The sequence below is a fragment of the Dama dama genome, chromosome 33 (genome assembly GCF_033118175.1).
Source record: "Dama dama isolate Ldn47 chromosome 33, ASM3311817v1, whole genome shotgun sequence".
In the NCBI taxonomy this organism is placed as follows: Eukaryota; Metazoa; Chordata; class Mammalia; order Artiodactyla; family Cervidae; genus Dama; species Dama dama.
Window position 1 is genome coordinate 65,072,634 of NC_083713.1, and position 27,520 is coordinate 65,100,153.

The window sequence follows — 27,520 nt, forward strand, 5'->3', positions numbered from 1 at the left end:
TAATAGCATCTTTTGTCAAATGAGATAAAAATTAAAATGTTTTTGAATTCATTCCATTTCTTAGAGTGCTAAATATGAGACTACTAATTTAATTTCTGCCCTTGGCCTTATCAAAGCAAAACCAAAGTAAACTTACAGAGCATGTGCCATTAGTATGAATTTGGAGGTTTATTCCTGACTTTGTTTATGACTGCATATCTCCAGATCCCCCTAAGTGAGGGACTGGGGGAGTCATTGTCCCTCTAGTTTCCATCTTTAAGCACGCATTCTACTTTGAGGGCAGTTAGCCCACAGGGAAGGACATTTGCCCACTTCAGTTTGGCCTGGGGCAATGAGAAATGTGCTAGACTGAGTGATTGTCTTAAGTCTGTCATTGTTTGACCCCAAACAAATCATCTAACCATAATCTGAGCCATAGTCTTCTAAATTGAAATGGTGACCATGACTTAAAGATACTGTGAGGATTAAATGAGAATGGATGCCAAAGTGCTTTGGAAAATGACGACAAAGTGTATCAGTCAATCAAGAAATATGGAGATGTTAAGTTGGCTGTTTAGTACCATATTTCACTTTGTCTGTTTGCCATGTTAATTTTGAAAGAATTGTCTTTTGAACAGAGTATTTATTCTTTTACTTACGGTATAGGCCAAGTTGTATGACAAAGAGATCCCAAAATGTGTGTCATCTAAGATAGAAACTTACTTCTTTTTCACAAGGTGGGCAGACAGCTGCTTTAAAATCAATCAGTTTTGCCCTTCTGTTTTTGAGTCCAAGGTTGTTACTGTTCCCTCCCAGAGGAAAAATGTGTAATGGGCAAGCAACCTGTCACTTTTTTAAAACAGAATTTGAAAGTAGTTTGTCAGGATTTTTTTAAAGGCCATGCCGTGTGGCATGTGGGATCTTGGTTCCCTGATACCTGATCGGGGATTGAACCTGTGCCCCCTATACTGGGAGCACTAAATCTTAATCACTAGGCTGCCAGGGAAGTCCCAAGCAACTTGTCTTTAGGTTGAAGATTCCTTGGATACTACAAGTACCATTTTTGCTCCATGTTATTGATTTGAACTCAGTCACATGTTCACACCTAACATGCTGGGAAATAGAAACTCCAGCTCAGGAACTAAGTGTTCAGCTGAAACTGGGGAGGAGTGGAAGCTATGTTTATTTTTTTATTGAAGTATAGTTTATTTATAATATATAAATTAATATTTCTCTGTATAGCAAAGTGATTCAGATATATATGTATGTGCATACATGTATATATATATGTGTGTATATATATATATATGTTCTTTTTCATATTCTTTTCCTTTATGGTTTATCTCAGGATATTGAATATAGTTGCCTTGTTTTTGTCAGTTACCTTTAAAATAAGTATACAATGGGGGACAATTTAGTGGTCTCCAACAAATTGATACACATTGTATGTACTACAGTATCCTGTTAAACTATACTTATAGTTTGATTTGCATTAATTGCATTGCCTTGGTACCAAATAGCAGGCAATGAAACTTTTTGAGGACCACATGTACTATTTGTCTATACTCTGTCACTATTAATTTATATTAATGAAATTCTCATATGTGACAGAGATTAAGAGATGTTTTCACCCTGTGGGGTTTACTATTCATTTTGCTATCCATTATCCTTCTATTTGACAACACACTTTGGCTATGACTTTTTGTATTATGTTGAAATCTTTGACAGCCTGTATGACTTACATAGCATAGATAAGCAGTGTAGCTAAATCTTCCTCAGGAGGAAGGATTAGGGGATCAGCGGAGCACAATGATTTTGGAAAACTGTCCATAGGTTATTTTTCAGATTCCATTTCTGGCTTGTACTAATAGAGTAAAAGTGAGCATACAGTAATTTTGGAAACCTGGCCTAATGTCTCTATGACCACTGTAACCTTTTTCAGTTAAAAAATAGCCCTGGAAGGTCAAACTAATACACTTATACTTTCAGATTCTCTTTTATTAGACCGACTACATCTAGCTGATTAACTAATTTACTTATTCATTTATTTATCACACATCTGTGATGTTCTAAGTGCTCGGCTAAGTATTAGAGGGTACAAAAATGAAGGAATAGGTGCTTTGAATATCTGTGGCACATTCAAAGGGACCTGTTTGGTAAATAGCCAGGTGCACAAGATTGGACCTCAAAAGAGTGATGTGCATGCTCAGTTGCTATGTCATATTCAACTCTTTGCGACCCCACGGACTGCAGCCCACCAGGCTCCTCTGTCCGTGGAATTTCCAGGCAAGGATACTGGAGTGGGTTGCCATTTACTCCTCCAGGGAATCTTCCTGACCCAGGGATTGAACCCACGTTTCCTGTATTGGCAGGTAGATTCTTTAACTCTGAGCCACCTGAGAAACCCAAAAGGGTGATCTAGCATACAGGTAAATATTTGGAAGTTTCTGGATTTCGGGTGATATTTGAAGACCTAGTAGTCTATAGGATTTTCCAGTAGAAAAGGGGCCTATGATAGAACCTTACTTTTAATACATAAGGGGCTGGAAGAGGAAGAAGGAAGGAAAAAAACAAAGATCTCAGAGTGATAGCATGTAGGAAACACTTTCATAGAATACCAAAGAGGGAGAAAGTATGATTTCACAGGTCTTGCTATAGAACAGTTCATACAATAAGGATCAAGGCAATACTCTGAGATTCCACCTGTGGAGGCCATCAGTGGCTCTAGTGGAGCAGTTCCACTGAAGAATTTGCAGTAGAAGTGAGGTTTAAAGAATGATTGGAAAAGAAAAATTAGAGGTGGCTAGTGGAGAGATAATTGCAGTGAGATGAATTTGTCACAGCTAGTATCCCTGAATTGATTTCTTTGTGTTGTTTAACATTTAAAAATATTTTATTGGAAGAACTTATGTTGGCACAGATGCTAACCAAGTAAGAGGCACCTTTCTTGTCTATTACCTGGCTATGTCATTTCCAAAGTGAGCATGTTTTAGTTTTTTATATTTACTGAATAGATGTACCTTTCTGTTAAGGTGACAAAATAACTTTGGAAGGCAGCATCACTTGTTATAGTAGTCAGTCATTTCCTAGGTGTGAAAAATCCTGTAACTAATGCTAGATCAGTTGATTTAACAGCTGGCCTAGTTCATGCAGCTTTGCCTGTGGGTGGATTGGGAATCCTACATAAGTAGTATAAAACTGCTGACAGGATTTCACAAGCTCTGACATAAATTATGGTGATTATAACATAACGATTATTTTGAGGGATTTTTGGATCTCTGTAAGCTTTGAAACAGTATTATATTTTAAACTCCACTTGAAGTGAATGAAAAACAAGATCCTCTCATCATTGGAATTCATTTATAATGGGCTTTGCTCGGAACTGACACAGATCAGACAAAACCAGGTTCACATTAAGTGGGCTTATACTACACAGATATGCAATGTTCCGTATATCTATAAACCTAATTACTTTAAATGTTTCATACTCACTATCCTGAAGCATGTTCATTAAAGAAGTAAAAGGCAAATTCCCTGAAATATAGCTCCAAAATGATTCTAATTTGCATAAGTTAGATTCCTTTGCACAAGGAACAGATGCCATACCTTTGTAAAAATTTTAAAACGTATCATACAACTATGTCATGGTGTAACTTGGTGTTCCTCACCTGTCTTCACTTGGGTGAAATGCTTTTAGCAGAACATTGACAAGAACAAGTGAAGAAAGGCTTCATTGTTTCAAATACTAGCTTAGCTCTAGGATAATATAAACAATTTTGTTTTATTGTGGTATTTTAAATCCAGCTTTCTAAAATTTAATTAAAATTAAATTTTTGGACATTATTTTCTTGGCCTGTATTTTTCTAAATAATATTCATCACTTTTAATATTTATATAGTGAAGAAATTAATTTAGTCCATAATATTACCATGTATTATTTGCTTTATTCTCTTTTGACCTTTTATATATTTTCAAAACTGTGCTATATCAGTTTTATATCAAAGCTGTGCTATATCAGTTTTATACAGTTTTATATCATACTTCTTTCACCTAATATTATACTGTTATCCATTTTATTATATGTTCTTTACAAAGTTAAGAAACTGTATAATTCTTCAAATGGATAAAGTGTGCTAAGCCTTTATTTTTGGAACCTAATACATCAAATTTTTTATATTTCTATAAATGATACTTTGAACATCATTTGTTTTGACTTTTTACTCAGGGTGATTCCTAGACATGAAATTTCTGGATCAAATGAACATGAATGTTTTAATTTTCATGATGTATTATTAAGCTGCTTTTCTCAACTGTTAAATAAATAGGCAAAGCACAGCCTTGTACTTAAGTTTTTCTGATTTTCAAGTCAAATAGAACAATAACTTTATATCTGTGTCCTCAGATGCTCAATTGTGTCTGAGTGTTTGTGATCCCATGGATTGTAGCCCACCAGGCTTCTCTGTCCATGAGATTCTCCTGGCACGAATACTGGAGTGGGGTGCCATTTCCTCCTCCATGGAATTTTCCCGACCCAAGGATCAAACATACATCTCTTACATCTCCTGCATTGGAAGGCGGGTTCCTTGCCACTAGTTCCACCACAGAGGTCGGGAAGCCCTATCTCTGTGTACGGAGAGATCTTTGCATCCTCCTGCTTCCTCCTTTCTCTTCCTCCTCCCTCTGTCCACCACAAAGATGCATAATTTACATCCTACATCTTCTTTCTAGGATGTTAATTTTATAAATGTAGTTGAACTTTTAGACATTAAATTCTGTTTGAATTATTTTGATTCTTCCTTTTATATTGTGAATTCCATATTTTTCACTCACTGTTCAGTATAGAATGTATGTGTATATACATACATGCACATACAGGCGTATATACATATATATACGTATCTGGTATATACTTTTTACTCACCTCTCTGATATTTGTGTATGTGTGTGTGTGTGTGTGTTTAGTCACTAAGTCATGTCCAACTCTTTTGCGGCTCCATGGACCAGCCCACCAGGCTACTCAGTGCCTGGGATTTCCCAGACAAGAATACTGGAGTGGATTACCATTTCCTTTTCCATGGGATCTTCCAAACCCAGGGATCAAACCCACATCTCCTGCATTGCAGCTGGATTCTTTACCACTGAGCCACCAGGGAATGAATACAAATGTGTGTGTGTGTGTGTGTGTGTATGTATATATATATTCATATATGTATATATGTGTATATATACATATTCATAAGATTATGCAGTTTTACATAATGGTTCTTTCACCTAACATTATACAGTTTTATGTATGGGTCAGGGAGATTCCCCTGCAGGAGGGCATGGCAGCCTACTCCAGTATTCTTGCCTGGAGAATCCCATGGATAGAGGAGCCTGGTGGGCTACAGTCCATAGAGTTGCACAGAATCAGACATGACTGAATAGATTTAGCATGCATACACCAAAGAAGTGGAATTACTAGATCATATGGTACTTCCATTTTTAATTTTGGGGAGAAGCTCCATGCTTTTTTCCAAATTGACTGCACCAATTTACATTCCCACCTACAGTGCATGGGAGTGCCCATTTCTCCACATCCTTGTCAAGATATGTCGTTTTTCATCATAGCTATTCTAACAGGTGTGAGGCATTTTTCATTGTAGTTTTGATTCACATTTCCCTGATAGTTAGTGATACTGAACATCTTTTCATGTATCTGTTGACTATTCATTTGCATCTTTAGAAAAATGTCTGCTCATTAAAAAAATCAGATTGGATTTTTTGCCATTAAGTTAGTATGAGTTTTATATTTTAAATATTAACCCATTATCAGGAATATGATTTGCAAATATATTCTCTCTATTCAGAAGGTTGTCTCTACCTTTTGTTGATGGTTAACTTTGCATCAGAGGATAAGATGGCAGGATGGCATCACTGATGCAATGAACCTGAACTTGGGCAAACTTCGGGAGATGGTAAGGGACAGGGAGGCCTGGCATGCGGCAGTCTATGAGACTGCAAAGAGTCAGACATGATGGGGTAACCGAACAACAACTTTGCTATGCAGAAATTTTTGTTTGTTTGTTTAATGTAGTCCCACTTTGTTATTTCTGCATTTTTGGTCTTTGTTTTTGGAATCAGATTTAAAAATTCATCACAGAACACTCATGTCAAGGGGTTTGCCATCTATTTTATCTTTTAAGAATTTCATGAATTCAGGTCTTACATTCAAATCTTTAATCTATTTAGAGTTAATTTGGGGATATGGTGTAAGATAGTGGACTAGTTTCATTCTTTTGCATGTGGTTATCCAGTTTTGCCAACACCGTTTATTGAAGAGACAATCCTTTTTAAATTGCATATTCTTGACTCCTTTGTCACTAGTTAACTGACCGTATAATAAATATGGATTTATTTTGGATTCTTTGCTCTGTTCCATTGGTCTGTGTTTCTGTTTTCATGTCAATGTCACATTGTTTTGATTACTCTAGCTTTAAAATATAGTTTGAAATTGAGGTGCATGATGCTTTGTTCGTCTTTCTCAAGACTGCTTTGGCTATTCACAGTCTTGTGTTTCCATGCAACTATTAGAATCATTTGTTCTGTTTCTGTGAAATAATGGTGGAGTTTGATGGGTATTGTATTGAATCTATAGATTGCTTTGAGTAACATGGACATTTTAACAATATTAACCATTCCAGTCCATGAGCATGAAATATCTTTTCATTTCTTTGTGTCTTCAATTTCTTTTATCAGTGTCTTAGAGTTTTCTGAGTATAGGTTTTTCAACTTTTTGGTAAAATTAATTTTAGTTATTTTATTCTTTTTGATGCAATTGTAAATGGGACTGTTCTATTAATTTCTTGTAGTATATAGACACGCAACCAATTTCTGTATATTGATTTTATGCCTTGCCATTTCACTGAATTTGGTTATTAGTTCTAACAGTCTTTTGGAGAAAAGTTTAGTCTACGGCCATACCACCCTGAACACGCCCTATCTCGTCTGATCTCGGAAGCTAAGCAGGGTCGGGCCTGGTTAGTACTTGGATGGGAGAAAACTTTAGGGTTTTCTACATATAAAATAATTTAATCTGTGTATAGTGACAGTTTTACTGTTTTCTTTCCAACTTGGATGCCTTTTATTTTATTTTTCTTGCATGATGTCTTTGGCAAGGATTTCCAATATTATGCTGAATAAAAGTGGGGAGAGTGGACGTTCTTGTCTTATTCTTCATCTTAGAGGAAACGTTTCTAGCTTTTCACTGTTGAGTATAATGTTAGCTATGTGCTTCTCATATATGACCTTTATCGTGGTGAGGTACATTCCCTCTGTACCCACATTGTTGAAAGTTTAGTATAAATGGATATTGAATTTTGTCAGATGTGTTTTTATACATTTATTGAGATGATCAAATGACTTGAGTTCTTCATTTGGTTAATGTAGTGTATCATATTACTTTGCAGATGTTGATGTTGAACCATCCTTACATCCCTTGAGTAAATCCCACTTGATCATAGTATATGATTCTTTTAACATATTGTTAAATTTGATCTTCTAATATTTTGTTGAGGATTCTTGCATCTGTGTTCATCAGGGATATTGGCCTGTAATTTTCACTTTTTGTGATGTTTTTGGTTTTTAAGTTTGTCTGGTTTTTGGTATCACAAAAATGCTAGCCTCATCAAATGAGTTTCGAAGAATTTCCTCCTGTTCAACCTTTGAAAGAGTTTTAGAAGGATAGGTATTAACTCTTCTTTAAATGTTTAATAAAATTGACTAGAAAAGCCATCTGGTCCCAAACTTCTGTTTGATCAGTAATCAAAAGCCTCCCACAATCTCTTTATGTGTTTTGGTCTATTCAGATTTTCTGTTTCTTCCTAATTCAGTCTCTAAAGATTCTGTGATTCTAAGAATGTATTCATTACTACTATGTAGCCCAATGAGTTGGCAAGTAATTGTTTAGGGTACTCTTTTAAGTTCCCTGCTTCCCTGATAGCTCCGTTGGTAAAGAATCCATCTGCAGTGCAGGAGACCCTGGTTCGATTCCTGGATCAGGAAGATCCCCTGGAGAAGGGATAGACTACCCACTCCAGTATTCTTGGTCTTCCTTTGTGGCTCAACTCGTAAAGAATCTGCCTGCAATGAGCGAGACCTGGTTTGATCCCTGGGTTGGGAAGATCCCCTGGAGAAGGGAAAGGCTACCCACTCCAGTATTCTGACCTGGAGAATTCCATGGACTGTATAGTCCATGGTGTCACAAAGAGTCGGACACAACTGAGTGACTGTCACTTACTTACTTAAGATCCTTTGTATTTCTGTAGTATCAGTTATAACATCGCCTCTTCAATTTCTAATTTTATTTATTTCAGGCCTCTTTTTTTCTTGGTTAGTCTGGCTAAGGGTTCATCAATTTTGTTTATCTTTTCAGAGAATCAGCTGTTAGTTTTACCGATCTTTTCTATTGTCCTTTTAATCTCTATTTTATTTCTATCTGATTGTTATTATTTACTTTCTTTTGCTGACTTTGTACTTTGTTTCATCTTTGTTTCTTGCTTCTTTAGATGTAAAGTTAAATTGTTTTTTTGAAATTGTTCTTGTTTCTTGAAGTACGCTGATATTTCTTAGAGCTTCCCTTTTAGAACCACTTTTGTTCCATAGGTTTTGGTATGTTGTATTTCATTTGTCTCAAAGTATGTTTTTATTTCTCTATTGATATTTTTCATTGACCGAGTGGTTGTTCAGTAGTCTGTTGTTAAATATTCACATATTTGTGATTTTTACAGTTTTCTTCTAGTAATTGATTTCAAGTTTCATGCCATTGTGGTTGGAAGAAATGCTTGATATGATTTCAGTCTCCTTAAAATTGAAATTTGTTTTATGTCCTAGAGAATGTTCCATGTGCACTTGAGAAGAATACGTCCTGCAGCTTTTGGATGGGATGTTTTTTTTTTTTTTTTTAATTTTATTTTTATACAGTTTTTTAAAGTCTGTGCTCTTTTTTTTTTTTTTTTGGGTTTTGTCATACATTGATATGAATCAGCCATGGATTTACACGTCTTCCCCATCCCAATCCCCGCTCCCACCTCCCTCTCCACCCGATTCCTCTCGAAACATCCCACCCTCGCCTTCTCCCACAGAGTTCAAAAGTCTGTTCTATATTTCTGTGTCTCTTTTTCTGTTTTGCATATAGGGTTATCGTTACCATCTTTCTAAATTCCATATATATGTGTTAGTATGCTGTAATGTTCTTTGTCTTTCTGGCTTACTTCACTCTGTGTAATGGGCTCCAGCTTCATCCATCTCATTAGGACTGGTTCAAATGAGTTCTTTTTAATGGCTGAGTAATATTCCATGGTGTATATGTACCACAGCTTCCTTATCCATTCATCTGCTGATGGGCATCTAGGTTGCTTCCATGTCCTGGCTATTATAAACAGTGCTGCAATGAACATTGGGGTGCACATGTCTCTTTCAGATCTGGTTTCCTCAGTGTGTATGCCCAGAAGTGGGATTGCTGGGTCATATGGCAGTTCTATTTCCAGTTTTTAAAGAAATCTCCACACTGTTTTCCATAGTGGCTGTACTAGTTTGCATTCCCACCAACAGTGTAAGAGGGTTCCCTTTTCTCCACACCCTCTCCAGCATTTATTGCTTGTAGACTTTTGGATAGCAGCCATCCTGACTGGCGTGTAATGGTACCTCATTGTGGTTTTGATTTGCATTTCCCTAATAATGAGTGATGTTGAGCATCTAAGTTGCTCCAGTTGTGTCTGTTTGTGACCCCATGGACTGTAGACCACCAGGCTCCTCTGTCCATGGGCTCCTCCAGGCAAGAATGCTGGAATGGGTTGCTGTGCCCTGCTCCAGGGGGTCTTCCCAACCCAAGGACTGAACCTGAATCTTTTATGCCTCTTACACTGGCAGTCAGGCTCTTTACCACCAGTGCCACCTGGGAAGCCCCAGAATATTCTGTAGGTGTCTGTTAAGTAGATCTGGTATAAGTTGTCACTAAAGCCAATGTTTTCTTATGAGTTTCTGTCTGAATGTCATCTTATTTGGAGTTCTCTGGGCTTCTGAGACCTGGATGTCTGTTTCCTTTCCCAGGTTAGGGAGATCTTCAGCCATTATTTCTTCAAATAAGTTCTTCCCCTTTCTTTTTTTCTTCTCCTGAGACCATCACAACGTGAATGTTAGTCCTCTTGTTTTCCCACAGACCCCCTAAGATCTCTTTGCTTTAATTTTACTTATATTACTATTGTTGTTTTTGCTGTTTAGTTCAGATGTTTCCTAGCTTTGTCTTTTAGATCACTGATTCTTTCTACCACGTTATCTAGTCTACCACTGAATTCTTTTAGTGCATTTTTTAGTTCAGTTATTGTGTTCTCAGCTGTGCGTACTTCGTTATATTTTTTATCTCTTTGCTGAAGTTCTCACCGTGTTCATATATTCATCTGTGTTCAGTGAGCAGCTTTATGACTGTTACTTTTAAGTCTTTATCAGGTAGATTACTTATCCCCATTTCATTAAGGGCTCTTTCTGAAGGTTTGTCTTGTTCTTTCTTTTGGCACATATTTCTGTTTTGTCATTCTGTTTGATGCTCTGTTCCTATGTATTGGGTGAGATGGTGACCTCTCTGTGTCTTGAAGTACTGGCTTTGTGTATGTGAGGAACTTTATAATTCAACCTTGCCCTGGTGGTTGGTTGTCTTTTGAACCTTTGTGATTGTCTTACGGCCTGATTTATTCTTGACAGGTTCCTGTTGTTGAAGGTATGTCAAGACTTTTCAGTATTCCAAGGGGAAGGATCTCACTTGGTACTTAGTTTTAGGCTATTTGAAAGCCAGATACTTGGGGAACAGGTTTTGAAGTATGCAAATATACAGTCCTGTGGACCATATTCATAAGCCCTCTGGCCTTCAGACCAGGAAATCTGGAGGTGACCCTTGGGTAGCATTTCCGTAAATCAGACCTCTAGACAAGTGTATGAGTTCCTTTCTGGGAGGTATCAGTGAGCTCAGGGAGGTCAAGGGAGGATGCAAGAATGGTGTCTTACATTTCCCAAGAATGCCTCTGTACTCTCTAGATGTGTGCAGACCTGAAGCCTGTCCCTCAAGCTGAATCTCCAGGACAAGTAAACTCTTCTTTTCATAAGAAGACTGGAGGTGTGTTTTAGTCCACTACCTGTACAGTGCCCTGGATGTGGCATCCTGTCAAGAACTATCTTTCCAATTGTTATAGTTCCATGGGGCCCAGGAATGCAAATCCCCTTGCCCACCAGGGCCAGATGATCAGGGGGGCATAGTCTGGCTGTCCGGGTTGCTTGAGCTTGCTGGATCTAGAAAGGCATCTGGAATGCATGGGGGTGGGACATGCTCCTTGGCTTCAGCATGACATCAGGGAAAACCCTTGTCTGCGTGCCCCTGCCAACTTTAGGAAGGGAGTGGGAGAGTGTCATAATTTCACACTAGCTGGTGCCAGCCAGGGAGTGAGGGGATGCCATACCCACTCATCCCTGCCTGCCTTATCAAGGCAGTAGGAGAGTCCCCATCTGCATACCTGCCTGTGCTAAGGGAGGAGAGTGCAAAATGGCATCTGCCAGCACTCCAGTCTCCAGGTGACTCATGGTAAAGAATCTGCCTGCAATGCAGGAGGCCTGGGTTTGATCCCAGGGTCAGGAAGATATCCTAGACAAAGGAATGGCTACCCACTCCAGTATTCTTGCCTGGAGAATTCCATTGACAGAGAAGCCTGGCAGGCTACATTCTATGGAGTTGGACACAACTGAGCGACTAACACTTTCACTTGTTTCTAGGGCAAATGAGACCTCACGCAAGCCTTTTAGAAGGAGAATCTCAAGTCACCTCAACTGTTGACTAAAAAAAAAATGCACATCCTAAAAGTTGGGAGTTATGTTTTAGTCAGTGGACAACACTGAGGACTTAAGGCTGAGACACAGCATCTCAGATAACTCTGAAAGACTGCTTCCAAGAGGCAAGGGAGGGAGCCAGGATATATAGGAATTTTTGCAACAAAGGCCAGGTAGTCAGAACCTCAAAAGATTACTGTTAATTAAGGAAAACCAGATATTTCAAGTTAAGGAACTTGGGGCTTTTCTATATATGCGAAGATGCAAAGTCTGGGCTCATTGAAATCATTCCTTTGACATGCACCTCAGGTCAGTGTCCTGTGCTTCTTATCCTAGTCTTCTCAGGAAGTACCATCAGAGGTGGCTGTAAGCAGCTGGCTGCTATATGTGGGACAGATCCTGCCTCCATCCTGAGTTCTCTCAGGGCTCACCATCAGGGCAGCTATAATGTGATGGCTTGAGGTCAGCAACGTACTTTGTTTACTTATGTGGCAGATGGCATTTTTAGTTCACACAGGCTTTTGGATTCCTTGAATATAAGCTCTGCTGGTTTCTAAGCCAGACATTTTTGAGGCTTGTTTCTTTGTTATAGGTTCCAGGGCTGGGCTGGCTGATGTGGGGAACAAATCCGTCATCCTGGGGAGAAGCTCTGTGTTTATGAGATCCCTCCCTGTTGTGGGACTCTGCACCAGGGATGGAATTTTTGGTGAGATTGCATCTCTGCATTTTCTACCAATCTCAATGTGGTCCTTTGATCATGTGTTGTGGAGGAGCAGTTCAGCTAATTTTCAGTTCTTTTTTGAAGAATATTGCCCCATATATAGCGGTAGAGTTGGTGTGTCCCGGGGCAAGGTGAGTTCTTCATCTTCCTGAGCTTCCGCCTTGGAACACCTCTCCCTGCCCCACCCACCCCCACCCCTGCCTTGCACGTGTATTTTTAATTAAGGGAGGTGCTTTACTTTCTGAATTCAAATAAACCTGGGAATGTCTTTCTGTTGCTTTGTTACAAAGAATCTACTTTCTTGGGATTGTTTATGGATTAAGACTCAAAGGTTTCAATGGACATCTGGACTTGCCAGAAGCTATGCAGTTAGCCTTTTTAAAATCCTTGGTAGGAGACCCATTTGTCTGTTTGGGTGCATGAAGTCTTCCAGCCCCTACTCCAAACATACACCACAGTTTTTTTTCAGCCCTTTTGTGGGTGGAAGTGTGGATGATTTTCTGTAAACTCTACCTGGAGTGTGAGGAAAGTTTTTGATGTGTAAAATCAAGTGTTTTTCTTTTTCTCTATTTTATGCTGAAATGTCTCTTTAATTATCCCTTTGATCATTGCTTACCTTACAAATCTTGCCAAATACTCAAAAGCTATAATTAATAGACACACCTATATTTTCTGACCTAATATCCAACATGTCTCTATTCATTTTCGTCTTTATCCTTTATTTAATTTATCTAGATTGTTTGTCCTTCACAGGACTGTGTAAGTATTTTTATTGCCACTTCTACTATAAAATCTAATGTGGGTTTGTCATAAGGAAAATTAGTAGAATACAATGTTCATCATGTTAATAACTATATTTGAATATAGTTTCTATGCTGAGTGACATGAGAAGTAGCTTCTAGGCAAAGCAAGCCTGATGAAACTGGCATTTTTCATGGATAATGTTACGATGGACACTGCCACCAAGGACAATGGGGATATGGTATATGTTTTTCTTCTAGCTTGCATGCACGTGTGCTAAGTTGCTTCAGAAATTTTTCTCCGAGGTCTCCCAGTGTCCAGTCTCTCAGGCACATTGGAGAGCTGTGTTATACTGAGGTAGACTTTTGCCATCCCCTTTCTTCTTGCCTGTGGCTTTGATACTCTGGAATACTGGAGCTTGTGCTGAGAACATGCAGTGTGTGCTTTATACTCAGGCTGGCACCATCGGCACGGTTGCCACGGCATTGTCCTTGCTGTGAGTGTAATGCCAGCGTGCACCACTGCCAGCCCCACTGTGATCATCCTCCATCGTTTCCTGGGAATTAGTCTCCAAACGTAAATGATTCCCAGGAGGATAATTCTATCTTATACTTACAGAATGATAGGGATTTATTATTAGTTAACAGATCTTTCCAATTCAGGAGCCAGAATTGATAAATGTATGAGGTGCTGCCTAAATTCTCTTGGGCAGGGGAAAACATTTCATTTAACAGGAAGCACATGTAAGCATCATCTTTTCTCCCCTCAATTCATTTAAGTTAGTGTCTATTTGCATGTGGGTGTGTATGTGTGTGTGTGTATACATAGGGGTGGGGTATAGACAATACCCAATAAATGTGCAAGTAACATACACTGGGTATTAGAAGTAAGCATGCCATGGAGAAAAATTAAGCTGAAAAGAAGGATGAAGAATTCATAGTCTTAGTTTTCCATTGTTTGTGGTTTAAGATGTCATTATAGTATGGCTATTTTTATGGACAATTGGGTAAAACTACCTGAAATGGAAGCACTCTGTTATTTGAAATAGCATTTATAGTTTAAAATCATAATCCAGATATACCTAATTATGGTTGAAAATCTGTATTATTACTGTTAATCTCTAACTACCTATTCTAAAATTCAACTATAATTGAAGGAGCATTGACTTTAAAACCTTGAAGCTGAGTAAGAGAAGAGAAAATGCATATAACCTTCACCTTGTAAAGTGGTTTGCCTTTTGAGAAGAGGTTTGATCCTATGGAAATGGCTCTGTTCACTGCTTGCCTTGTGTTATATGCTTAAACTGTTTTATTTAATCCTTACTATACCTCTTCAATTATTTCTCTCTATGAAAAAAAGTAAGGTTTAGAGAGACTAAATGACTTGCCTGAGGGGGCAGAGCTAGTAAGTACCAAAACCAGGGTTTGAACCTAAATCTCTTTGATCCAAAGATTATATTTGTGATCACCTTTTAGAGTCCACCTCTGACTTGAGCTAAGCAGAATAAGCAGAACACAGATCTCTTGGTTTAAATGTAACTGTTTTCTAGAGCTTGCAAAGGGTTTGGCCCCTGCCTTCCTGTCCAGGGAGGGCTTCCCTGGTGACTCAGATGGTAAAGAATCTGCCTGCAATTCAGGAGGCCCGGATTTGATCCCTGGGTCAGGAAGATCCCCTGGAGAAGGGAATGGCTACCCACTCCAGTATTCTTGCCTGCAGAATTCTAAGGACAGAGGAGCCTAACGGGTTACAGTCCATGGGGTCACAAAGAGTCTGACATGACTGAGTGCCTAATACTCACTTCTTGTCCAACTTCTTTTTAGACTATACACCTCAGGCTCTGTTCCCTGGCTTCACTGGTTTCCTTTCTGTTCCTAAATACCACACTTGGGGGTCTTTGCTTATGCTGTTTCCTTTGCCTGTGGTGTTCTTCCCCCTCCTCCTTTCTCTATATGCTTGCCTATTTCTCTGCCAAGCCCCAGACCCAGAAGTCATTTGCTCAGAATCCTCTTCCAGCCATGGTGTATAAAGGAGGTGCCCTCCCGACTTAAAGTCCTTCCTATCATCTGTTATTTCCTTCCTAGCATGTAACCAACCTGAAATCGATCTGATCACTTTCTTGTTATGTGTCTCTCTACAGAATGTAAGCTCTCTGAGGGCAGGGATTTCCTCCCTTAGGTACTACTATATCTATAAAGTTAGAACAGCACATGACATATAATAAATGTTGAAAAAATTTGAATGAAGACTGGATGGGTGACCTTGAAATTTATATATTTGCCTCTACTTAGAAACACTGTCTTTAAAATTTTTTTCAAAGGGTGTATTTGAAAATAAGAATTTTGAGTGTTCCTATCATGTTTAAACCTTGATCATGATACTTAATAACGTTACCACAAACCATTGGAACTTCCTGCAGTAACATATTTCTGCTTTGCTTTTCATGTCAATGGTCTTGTTTAAATAACTCACCTGAAAATGCATATTAATAAGAATAAAACTCTTTGGCTAATTTTCTGCAATAGAATTATGGAAAGCTATTCAAATAGTTTTACTAGATAAGGACTTGGGATGCCCTCCAGTCTAACTGAAATATTGTAGAAAGGTGAAAAGGCTTCTCTTCAAGGCTACACAGGTCCAGAAACTTGAACAAAGCCCTTTCTGTCACATAAGGTCAGTTCTTACTGTGTCTTCTACTCCCCAACGCCCACCCATTATAGTCAATAGTTTTATAGAAACAACTGATTTTATATAGTATTCCATCAAAATAAAAATGTTTTAAAAAGGTATCAGTATTAACCTGAGTTCCTAGTTTATCTTAAATCCGTAAGATATAAAATGGTAACTTTCATGGGTACCTTCACACTGAAATCACTGCATACTCTTCTGTCTAAGGCTGCTGTGATGTAGACACAGAGGCCTGTGGGCTCCTCAAAGAGAAAGGGAAAGAAGTATTAGGTTCAGGATGAAATAAATTATACAAGTTTTTTGTTGTTGTTGTTTTCTACACAGTTAACAATTAAAATGATTGTATGTGAACCTCATATTCAGGAATCACAAATTTAAAAAAAATTAGGTTCAATAACCTACAGATTCTATGAGCAGTTCTGATGTAATTAAGGAATCCCTCACTTTTTGGAGATGTTTCTTGCAAACCTAATTTGATTTATACAAATTTATGAGTATTTCTAAACAAGATAAAGCTTGCCTTTATATCTTCTTAGAAGCTAAAGATTGGTTTTCTAAGTAAATAAATAAGATAAAATAAAAAGAAAAAAAAAAAAGGAAAACCAAGAACAAATTGCATTGTTCATATAAGGAAATGAAGGAAAAATAAACATGTGATTCATCAATATAAACAATATGCCCAGTGAAGGAGGGCAATGAATATGTAGTTTCTATGTAGCTCAAAAATAGTGTTTTTGCTAGAAAGTGATTTGTGTAAAATCAGTATAATCAAGACCTGCACTGTCTACTTTATTCCTCATTGGCTCATACAACCTCAAGGTTGGCTCATTTCCCATCCTTTCCCAATCCCATACTTTTATATGGCGGCTGCTGCTGCTGCTGCTAAGTCACGTCAGTCGTGTCTGACTCTGTGCGACCCCACAGGTGGCAGCCCACCAGGCTCCTCTATCCCTAGGATTCTCCAGGCAAGAACACTGGAGTGGATTGCCATTTCCTTCCCCAATGCGTGAAAGTGAAGTCATTCAGTCGTGTCCGACTCTTCGCAACCCCATGGACTGCAGCCTACCAGGCTCCTCCATCCATGGGATTTTCCAGGCAAGAATACTGGAGTGGGTTGCCAGTGCCTTCTCTGATACTTTTATATGGCAAAACATAAAATATGGGCTTCCTAGTGGGTGCAGTGGTAAAGAATATGCCTGCCAATGCAGGAGATGGAAAAGATATGGATTCCATCCCTGGGTCAGGAAGATCCCTTGGAGTAGGAAATGGCAACCTGCTCCAACATTCTCCCCTGGAAAATACCATGGGCATGGGAGCTTGGTGGGCTATAGTTCATGGGGTCTTAAAGAGTCAGGCTCAACTGAGCGACTAAGCACACAGCACACATACACATAAAATAGAGTGTAAACAACTATGAAATTTGGCTTTTCTCTGTGATTAAGAGGATTTTTATGCTGACTTGATAGAACTCCAGTTCTCCTCCATTTTTCATTCATGGAACCATCATAGGATGTGGGGAAAAATTTAGTTGTCCCCAAATGACAATGCATATAAGTCATAGAAGCATCTATTCCTACAAATGAGAGGGACCAAGGGAATTATCTTGTCCAAAATCATCCTGTAGAGATAAAGATGGTCTTAGAATCCTGATGCCCATGGTAATGAGGTTTTGTCTTTGCCTTTGTCTTTGGTGTAATGCAGCTTTATTTTTCTATGTGCAGGAATACATGGACTCCAACAAATACATTGAACATCTGTTAAATCAACTTGAGGAACAACACAGAAGTCTCTGGAGGTGAGTTAAATCTACTTCTTAACTTAATAGCTGCATCTATAGCTTTAATCTTGATCACAGAAGCATGGAGTTGGCAAATGATCTCTTCTTCTACTTGGTTGCCAAAAGCACCTTTGGGGGCAAAAATCAGCAGAGGCTACCTAAAGAGTTCCATTCCTTTAATTAAAGTAAAACAGTGGTGTCAAAAGTTGTCCTTGAGTGAAGGACCTGCTCAGAGCTTGGAGGATGGTAGAAATCATAACACTTGCCAAGGTCAAGGAATGCATTTGTCCACAGCCATGCAGCAAACTTATATTGTAGAAACTAGAACCCAAATTCTCTGGCCTTTGCCTGCCTAAATATTATTTATGTTTTTATTTTATTTTATTTTTCATATATTTTTATTAGTTGGAGGCTAATTACTTTACAATATTGTAGTGATTTTTGCCATACATTTACATGAATCAGCCATGGATTTACATATGCTCCCCATCCCGATCCCCCTTCCCACCTCCCTCCCCATCCCATCCCTCTGGGTCTTCCCAGTGCACCAGCCGTGAGCACTTGTCTCATGCATCCAACCTGGGCTGGTGCTTCTATAATTGAAAGATTGAGAACACTTCTGCTTAAAATTTCTGCTTCTCTTTGTATTAAAAAATACATATTTCAAGAATGCTGTTGAATAGGTCTCCCATGTTTGGTTTGGTTTTTGTTTTATGTTATGGATTCTGATTCTAGGTGTGAAAACATCTGCAGGTAAGTTGGAAAAAGAGGAGAGTATTATATAAGTATTCCCAAGTAACTCATTCCCTGAGGCTTCTAGGGAATGGAGATTATTGTGATAGGATTATCTAGATCTTTAAAGTCCATGTGGCCATGTTTTTGCCAGTGCTAGTATGGACTCTGAATTCCACTTACTAAATTCCTATAGCTCTTGTTATCTGGAATAAATATGCTAGTGCTCAATTACATGATACTTTACACTGCATCAGAATTATTGAATATGATTAGCTTCCTCTCTAAGGGGTCAATAAGCCCCTAAAGTCCTTTATGTCTTATCTCCTCATGGCATGGAGGCCAGTTCCCCCTCTGTGAAGAAGTGAAGTGAAGTCGCTCAGTCGTGTCTGACTCTTTGCGACCCCATGGACTGTAGCTTACAAGGCTCCTCTGTCCATGGAACTTTCCAGGCAAGAGTACTGGAGTGGGTTGCCATTTCCTTCTCCAGGGGATCTTCCTGACCCAGGGATTAAACCCGGGTCTCCCGCATTGCAGGTAGACACTTTACCATCTGAGCTACCAGGGAAGCCTCCCTCTGTACACAGAGATATTAAGAAGGTAAGTATGACCTAACCCTGTGGCATTCTTGCCCAACCTCATCCAAATCCATTTTACTCATTTGTTCTGCTCTGATGTTAGTTTTCCTACTAGGAAACATGTTGTTCAGTCTCTAAGTCATGTCCGACTTGTTGTGAAACCAGAAAACGTATCTGTGGTTACAGTAATAGACAATATTCTATTTTTCTACCTAGAAGAAAACTGCTAATAGGATACAACAGAACTGTACAATTTTTAAGTCCACTTGTCACTAAAAGACACATCAGTTAACTTTATATAACTTGTTGCAATATTCGTTAGATTTGATTTTGAGATCTATAACTTGGTGATACAGTTTTCTTTTGAGAACCAGTGTGTACCAATAGCAATGTATTTATGGTTATATGCCTTTTAAATTATATTTTCCATAGATGTACTGCAAAGTGTATTTAACTGAGTTGTAACATTTTCTTTAAACTATTTGTATAAAATAACTTCCCCCATCTTTCCAAAGAAAAATATATGAATGATGAATACCATCTGATGAAATAAATTATACTTTATTAATAATTTGGTCAGTGTGTTTTATATACAGTTTTGAAGAGGAATAATAGTTTCACACATTTTTGAATCAAAAAAACCTGCATGGAAAAGGATATTTTCCTGCTTTCTTAAGGTAGTTAACAAAAACCTTTGGTTTTCTCTGATATGATTAAATTAAAATCTCATTTCAGGCACAGCTATCACCTAACCTAAAGTAAGAATTTTGTGGGCAATCACGTCCATTTTCCTTCAGAAATAGAATTATTGCTAGTAAAGAAGCAAAGGCTTATATATAGTGTCACAAGATCTAATAGCAAAGCTTTATTTGAATAATAATAAAGGGCAATAATGATATTTGAATAGTCAGAATAACAGTGAGGAAATGGAAACGGTAATATTGAAATGAAAATGAAAACCAATAATAGTAGATTTACATACTATTTATTCAATCATGAAATTATATTTGATTATATTTTGCAAACAGATCCTGACTGACCTACAGTGATAGGCTTTCTGATGCTTATTACAATATCACAACTTCAACTATAGCCAAATAGTTTATGGTGAATGATTTGTGAGTGACAGTGAGCAGTGGGGGGCCTTTTTTTCTGTTTATGATTGAATATTTAAAATGCTTTCTTGAGTTAAGGTAGACTATGATGTGCCAAGGACCATGGCATACCACAAACGCAAGCACAGCTAAAGTGTCTGAAGTCAAACAAACATTCCCATAATTCAGTATATATGTTTTCTGATTTTTATGGTGCATTTGATTTGTAGCTGTTACAACTTTTGTTGATGTTGATATTAACTAATGGTCTTCCACTTATACTTAAGCTAACCTATAACTTAAAAATTCTGAATATTTTTAAAAGATTATTTTGATGTGGACTCTTTCTGAAGTCTTTATTGAATTAGTTATAATGTTGCTTAAAAAAAAAAAAGTTTTGGTTTTTTGGCCACAATGCATGTGAGATTTTAGTTCCCTGACTGGAGATCAAACCCACACCCCCTACATTGGAAGGGAATGTCTTAACCACTGGACCACCAGGGAAGTACCAATTTTGAATATTTTGATCTTCCAATAATAATAGTAGTCAGCATTAATTTATGGCCACGGTCTTTGAGGACTGATCAAAAGCATAGAAGATACATGTCATATTGTTATTGCCTCTTGCTTAATGATAAAAGAATTAGACAAATGGTAGAAGATTGGATATAAGAATGAAAAGTCTTATTTTTGTGAAGGAATCTCATAGTCTTTAACAGGCTTTAGTCATTTTTTATAGCATAACCATGTGCTGTGACACAAATATATTGTTGTAATCATACTCTCAAGATAACTGGTTATTTTGGGGTCCTGTTTAGTATTCTACTGAAATAGACCTATAATCTACTCTAGGTTTTCAAATTGTTAAGGCATTTGTAGAGTTCAAATATAGCTGTCTGGCAAAGAGCATTTAGCTCAATTAGTGTTTTGATAACAGCAGAAGGAAACTTCTGTGAATTTATCTGAAGAAGACGGTGGATTTGGGATCTAGAACCTAGTCTAAGACTTGAGTACAAATCTGGGCACATTTCAATTGCTCTGCCTCTCCCTGCCTGATGAGAAAAAATAAACATACCCAGCAACAACTTATTTATAAGTTGATGTTGAAATGTGATCACATATTTTTGTACGTTTATTTGTTTTAATGAGGAAAGTGAAGATTAGGAGAAAAAGGCTCTTTCGTACTTAATGATTTTTATATCATCTGTTACTATTTCTGATTTGACTAAATATATCTGTGACTGACAAGAAGGAGTGTGAGAAAACAACTGCTGAGACTTTCTCCTGATATTTGACAGAAATCTTTATCCATTTGCAGCCTTAGATTAAGAGTTTAGAACAAACACAAACAGTTGGAAAATACAAATGGGATTCATGAATATTTATGGTGTTAATTACTCTTTCATGTCACATATGTGAAATTATGTTTGACAGATAGAGGCAGCATAACACTCTAGAAATGGAAATAAGACTGGATTGGAGGTTTTAGAGACATAGATCTTGGTCCTGGTCTGTCCAAAGCAGTTACTGGGTAACATCTCTGAGACAGAGTTTCCTTAGGTATACAAAGAAGGTATCGATATAGCTAGTATTTAAGATAACTGAGCACTGAGATTGTATGAAGCATATACTATCTAAAATAGCATTACCTATATATAACATGTACTGATATGTATAATCTTTTTTCTCTAATACTTATATAGCTGGATCATGTAGAATTTAATACATGTCATAAAAGGCTTCGAAGAATCTGTATAAAAATGCCTAATATAATAGACCCCTAATGGCTTGTGGGTCTTCCCACGTGGCTCAGTGGTAAAGAATCCGCCTGCAAGGCAGGAGATGTGGGTTTGATCCTGGGTCCAGAAGATCCCCGGAGAAGGAAATGGCAACCCACTCCAGTATTATTGCCTGGGAAATCCATGGACAGAGGAGCCTGGTGGGCTATAGTTCATGGGTTGCTAAAGAGTCAGACACGACTTAGTGACTAAACAACAACAGCTTGCCAGTGACTGAACTAGATAATGTCAAGGTATTCATTTCAGATTTTCAGAATTTGAGTTAGAGACAGAGTTATCAATAGCCTATAAGTAAGTGAAGAATAAGTCGTTTTCAAGGTCAAAATTAAATGACAAGATCTGGTGAATGCACAGTGCCGAATTCCAACCAACAGATGCCAAATCAAAGTTTCATTTGAACAAGCTATATTTAGGCTAGAGTTTTCCAGTTAAGGCACTCTTGACATTTGTGGATAAGGCACTCCATACAGGGGGCACAGGTTCAATTCCTGGTCAGGGACCTAAGATCTGTCATGCTTCATGGTGTAGACAAAAAATAGAAAAAAAGAAAAAAAAGATTTTAGTTGTAGAACTACTCAGAGCCACTTATATTGCTAATGTGTCATGCATACCAAATATAGACTATAAAATATAATTTTGACTTCTTAAAAAATATTCCCAAATCCTATTTTTCTTGGAGCATCTAGTCTGACTAAAGGTCTAAGGAATATATTTTGGGAAATGGGGACTTCTCTAGTTTGGTAGCCAAATATACAAAAACATAGTTGTATCTCTTTCTTCATCTTTCTCCCCTTACTTCACAGGTACTGGGATGGGTAGTTTGTAAAAGAGAAGCAAACAGTGTGAGGAGTCTGGGTTGTTGATAAAAGAGGAAAGTCAACCCCAAGTTCTGAGGGGCAGTCAAAGTATCAATACTACCAGATTCTAAGAATCTGAGGAACCACTGATCATAAGCGATGTTTGCCCTGGCAAACCACAGAACTTGTGCTTCCCTGGGGGAATAAATGTTGGTTGCCTACATCACCAAGAGGAAGAAAACACTTCACTGAAAAGCATGTAGAGATCTCTGGGTGCAAGAAGAGTCCCTAAGATCCATCCTTCCAACAATAAAATGATAGTTTCAGTGTATCCAAAATTCTTTAAAGTAGACTTTTGCATTCTGCCTTATTTGTGATTCTTAACGTAAGGGAAGAGATAGAAAAAAAATATTGGGCAAGAGCTTTGTTTTCATTACCACCATGATTCAACATGCTGCCTACCTAAGCAGAGTGAAGACTGCCATGAAATGATGCACATCCCAAATAGTCTTCATGTTCTCCATAATTTTAATGTATTTATACATTTTGGGGTGGAGGTCATTGGCCCTAGTGCCTAAAGTTTCCTTTAGCAGTAATCCCTAATTCTGTAAAATGTGAGTGACATTAAAGTTGCTTACTGAGGGGCTACATGCTATCATTCTATCTCTAGGAAAAGGTCATCCTTTGCTAACATGTTATACAGAAATTGTCTTGTAGCTATAAAATAGAGTTAAGAGGCAAAAGTACACACAGCCTGAGAAAAGTTAAGCCCAGAACTTCTTGGAGATTTGCCTTCTGTGTATTTTGGTTCTTAGAATCGAATTATCCAGGCATCTTAAGAATTAGCACGGCTCTGTCCTCAAGGGGTTAATTTATGGAGACCAAAGTGATTCCAAGTATTACACAGGTTGCCTTTGGTATAATCATTGACTTCCACTGAGAGAGCTTAATTGGCAACAAGTAAAATTGCTCTGCATGAATTCTTAATAGTGGACACCAAATAAAATAAGAACTGTGATTTGTTTTTTCAAATCCCTTCAAGAGAAAAGGAGGCTACCTCTGGGGGATAGACTGTGTAGCAAACAAAGAACTCAGCGCTCTCTGCTAGCAATAAAAGCAAAAGCTCATGATAAACCCACAGGATAATAGTGTACGCTTTCCCAGCTCTGCATCTTTCTCTCTGCTGAGGTCAAAGAGACCAGGACTAGCAGGCTTTACAGTTTCTTTCCCTCCTCTCCGCCCTTGGGCTGGATTTCTACAGCATATATCTGCCTCCTGGGGCAAGTGCAAGCATCAGGCCACCCTGGGAACCCATCAATGTCACTTCTCAATTACCCACCAGGGGTTGTTCCAGAGATGCAGACAGTCTCAGACCCCTGCCAAGATAAGAGTCTTGCCTTTAAGTCATGCCCTCTGCCCAGCACAAGGGAGAATAAATCAGGAAATTGGGTATTGTCACATGCTTCAGTGGTTATGTCATCCCTGGACGGTGGTGGAAGGCTGTGGGCTGAGACGTATCCCCAAGGACTCTTATTATAGACTGATGGTGCTACTTTAGGTAAACAGGGAGCATGTAGGCCTCTTCTCAGAGCTCTGAGACTCTGGCTGAACTAACAGCTTTATCTTTAAGATGACTTTTGTTCAGTAACAGAAGGGGCTAATGGAACTAAATCCAGAAAGGTGTCCGATTGATTGGAAGATCGCCCAGGTCCATCAGGCTTCATGCTTTGCTGCTCAGTTGTGTCTGTCTCTTTGCAACCCCATGGACTGCAGCCCAGCAGGTTCCTCTCTTCATGGGGTTCTCAAGGCAAGAATACTGAAGTGGGGAGCCATTCCCTTCGCCGAGGCATCTTCCCAACCTAGGGATTGAGCCTGGGTCTCCTGCATTGCAGGCCTGATTCTTTACGCCCTAGTCACCAAGGAAGCACACCCAGGTTCATATTTGATCTTTAGTTTAGGATTGATCAACATTATTGTTGATTTAGGCGGCCGGTGTATGGTCTGCATGTTTGTCTACTTCGAGAGTTGCCTAGTGTTTGAACCCGAGTTATCCAAGGCAAAGAGATTACCAAAAATGCCAGAGTGAAACTCTACACCAACTTTATATATACATGATTTACTTATTAAATCTGTCCACCCTTAAAAGGACTGTGCTAATCCATCAGAGAATATATTTAGGTCCCAACTGAATAAATGTATAAAATAAACTATTTAAAACCTTATGGGTTTTTATCTTTGCCTATTCACTACAAATCTTGTTTGAAAGAAAAATTCGCATCCATTTATCAAGACTGTTCCACCCCAGGCTAAGTGGAGGACTCTGTAAAACACATTTTATGAGACCGTCCTTCAAAAGACCAAAGGTTTCCCCAAGGAGCTGATGGTTTGATCTGAGTCCTGAGTAGGAGCAGGTCTGGTAGCATGAGGATAGATGAAGAATTGGTTATTGACTAGATTGAGTTTGGGTTGCCTTTAAAACCTTTGAGTATAACTCTGTGTAAGATCTTTGATAAGGGATTCAGGTCTAGAGCTCTTTATAGTTAATATATAAAATACAATATAGATAGAGGCATTCGATTAACCTACAAAGACATAAAACTGCCCTCTGCTGTAACTGGGGACACATCCCCACATTAAAGATGGATTTATTGCAGCCATGGGAAGCTTGAGTTGAATAATATTGTACAAGTAGGTCTGTAGAGGATCTGAAAATTATTCTACTTCTAGTTTAAATAGGTTTGTGCTCTTCAAGAAACACTCTTAAAGTGCCAAAAAATATTTCAACATCAATAAGATTCAGGGGTGACCCAGAGAAATTTACCACTATGTAATCTGAAAACATTTGACTTAACACGTTTGTTATTTTTAGATCCATGCTTATCTTAATATGACAGCCAGGAACCTAATGTGATTTATTTATGTGAAATTAAAATAAAAAGCCTCAGGCAAAAGGCATTTTGTAGATTTATTGGGGGTAATAAAGATCACAAATATTCCCTACTAAGTTGAAAGAAGAAAAACTCCAGCAGGCAACAATATAAATGACCTACTCGACATAAATGCATGTGTTGAAGCTGACGTGCACCCACAGTAGAGAATGACAAAGTGCCTTTTTTTTTCTGGAAGGAGGAATGAAATGGGTAATTTACCATGGCTGGCTATTTAATTTTAATTTTAATGGAAAAAGAATCACCAACTTGTTAGTGTATGAGCATACTTGTGATTTTTCCCCACCCCCAAAGAAATTGATTGTTAGGATATAACGCTACATATCTCTCTACATGTGTAACTCTGGAGTTCAAAGGAGTAAATTTGTTTGTTTTTGCTTACCCTCTATTCTTTTTGTGCCTTCTGTATTCAGAGGCAGAGAACCCACCTCCATCCTTCAATTCTAGGGAGAGATGTTAGAGCTTCTATGAAAAGAGAAAATACAAACTGCACATCTCAATTCTACACTGCTCCATTTAGCCAGATTTTACTAGTGGAGGATATCACTCAGTTAGGCCCAGGGGAGGCACTTGTTCTTGCTCCATCCCTTTACCCCTCCCCCCAGTTAATGAGAAAGACACTTCAACAAAATAATCCAAAATGGAACACTGGCTCTATCCACACCTTCAATGACTTCTATACCAGTTCCAAGCATGAAGCTCTCAGTCACACACTGTCTTATTTTTTCATGTATGCTCATGCTCAGTAGCTCAGTCATGTCTGACTCTTTGTGACTCCATGGACTGTAGCCTACCAGGCTCCTCTGTCCATGGAGTTTTCCAGGCAGGAATACTGGAGCAGGTTGCCATTTCCTACTTCAGGGATCTTTCCAACCCAGGGATCAAACCTGCGTCTCCTGTATCTCCTGCATTAGCAGGCAGATTCTTTACCACTGAGCCACCTTATTCCCCTAAGGTCTTTGGCTTGTAGAACCAAATCTGGTATCTCATCTCTCTCATAGTGCTTATCATAAGACATCCAACTTCAAACCTAACACTTCACTTACCCTGAAAGAGAGACAACTGGTTGTATGTTCTAATCATCTTTGTACCTAAGAGACTTAGCAGGTGCTAGGTCCTCAAAACACTTTTCTTAAGCCATTGAAGGAACTGATATTGATTCAAGAAGAGAAATTATTAATGGTTCATGTGTTTATTAGGGATGAGTCTGCCTTTATTGGTGAGTCCATTGCAAGGAAAAGATCAAGCAAGCATAGCAAAAAGTCCTTTGTTTCAGTGCTGTACCAGTGCTAAAAGGGACCCATAGTTTCAAGATAGTTCCTCTTAGAAAGGTAAAGATGGGATACTTCATGAAGATGTAAACATATTGCTTTGTTATATAAAGCTAGGAAGAATGCTTGCTTCACTAGACTTTTATTTTATGCTTCTTAAAAAATTCAGTCATAAAATAAATTTGGGGACATGTCCTGTCTGCATGTTGGGTCACTGGGCATCATAGGAAAAGTTCCAACCAGTAACAATAATCAAATGTGTATTTCCATCCATAAATTTATTCCCACTGTCTACCTATTGTATCTTGGTCTGCAAACAACGTTTTCAATAGACACAATGAAAGAATTTCTCATAATTTTTAAAGAAAAGGACTAAGAGACTATGAGAGGTTAAAAAAAAATCCATGGTAAAAATCTAGGCCTTGGATAATTTATCACCTTGAATAAAATGAAAAAAATTGGAGAAAAATTATAGACAATAGGTCGTTACTTTTAAAGGTAGAATGGATAAGATACACAATGCTGTACATAAAATATATAAACAATAG

The 27,520-nt window shown here is 38.2% G+C and overlaps 1 protein-coding gene across 1 annotated transcript in view; it reads left to right on the forward strand.

Annotated features, from left to right (window-relative positions):
• The window catches only part of NCKAP5 (NCK associated protein 5), a 1,007,389-nt gene that overhangs the window by 298,763 nt on the left and 681,106 nt on the right, over nucleotides 1-27,520 (forward strand). The window contains exon 3 of the mRNA XM_061135363.1: nucleotides 17,698-17,771. Within this exon, the coding sequence (XP_060991346.1) occupies nucleotides 17,698-17,771 (74 nt within the window). The remainder of the gene's footprint in view (nucleotides 1-17,697; nucleotides 17,772-27,520) is intronic.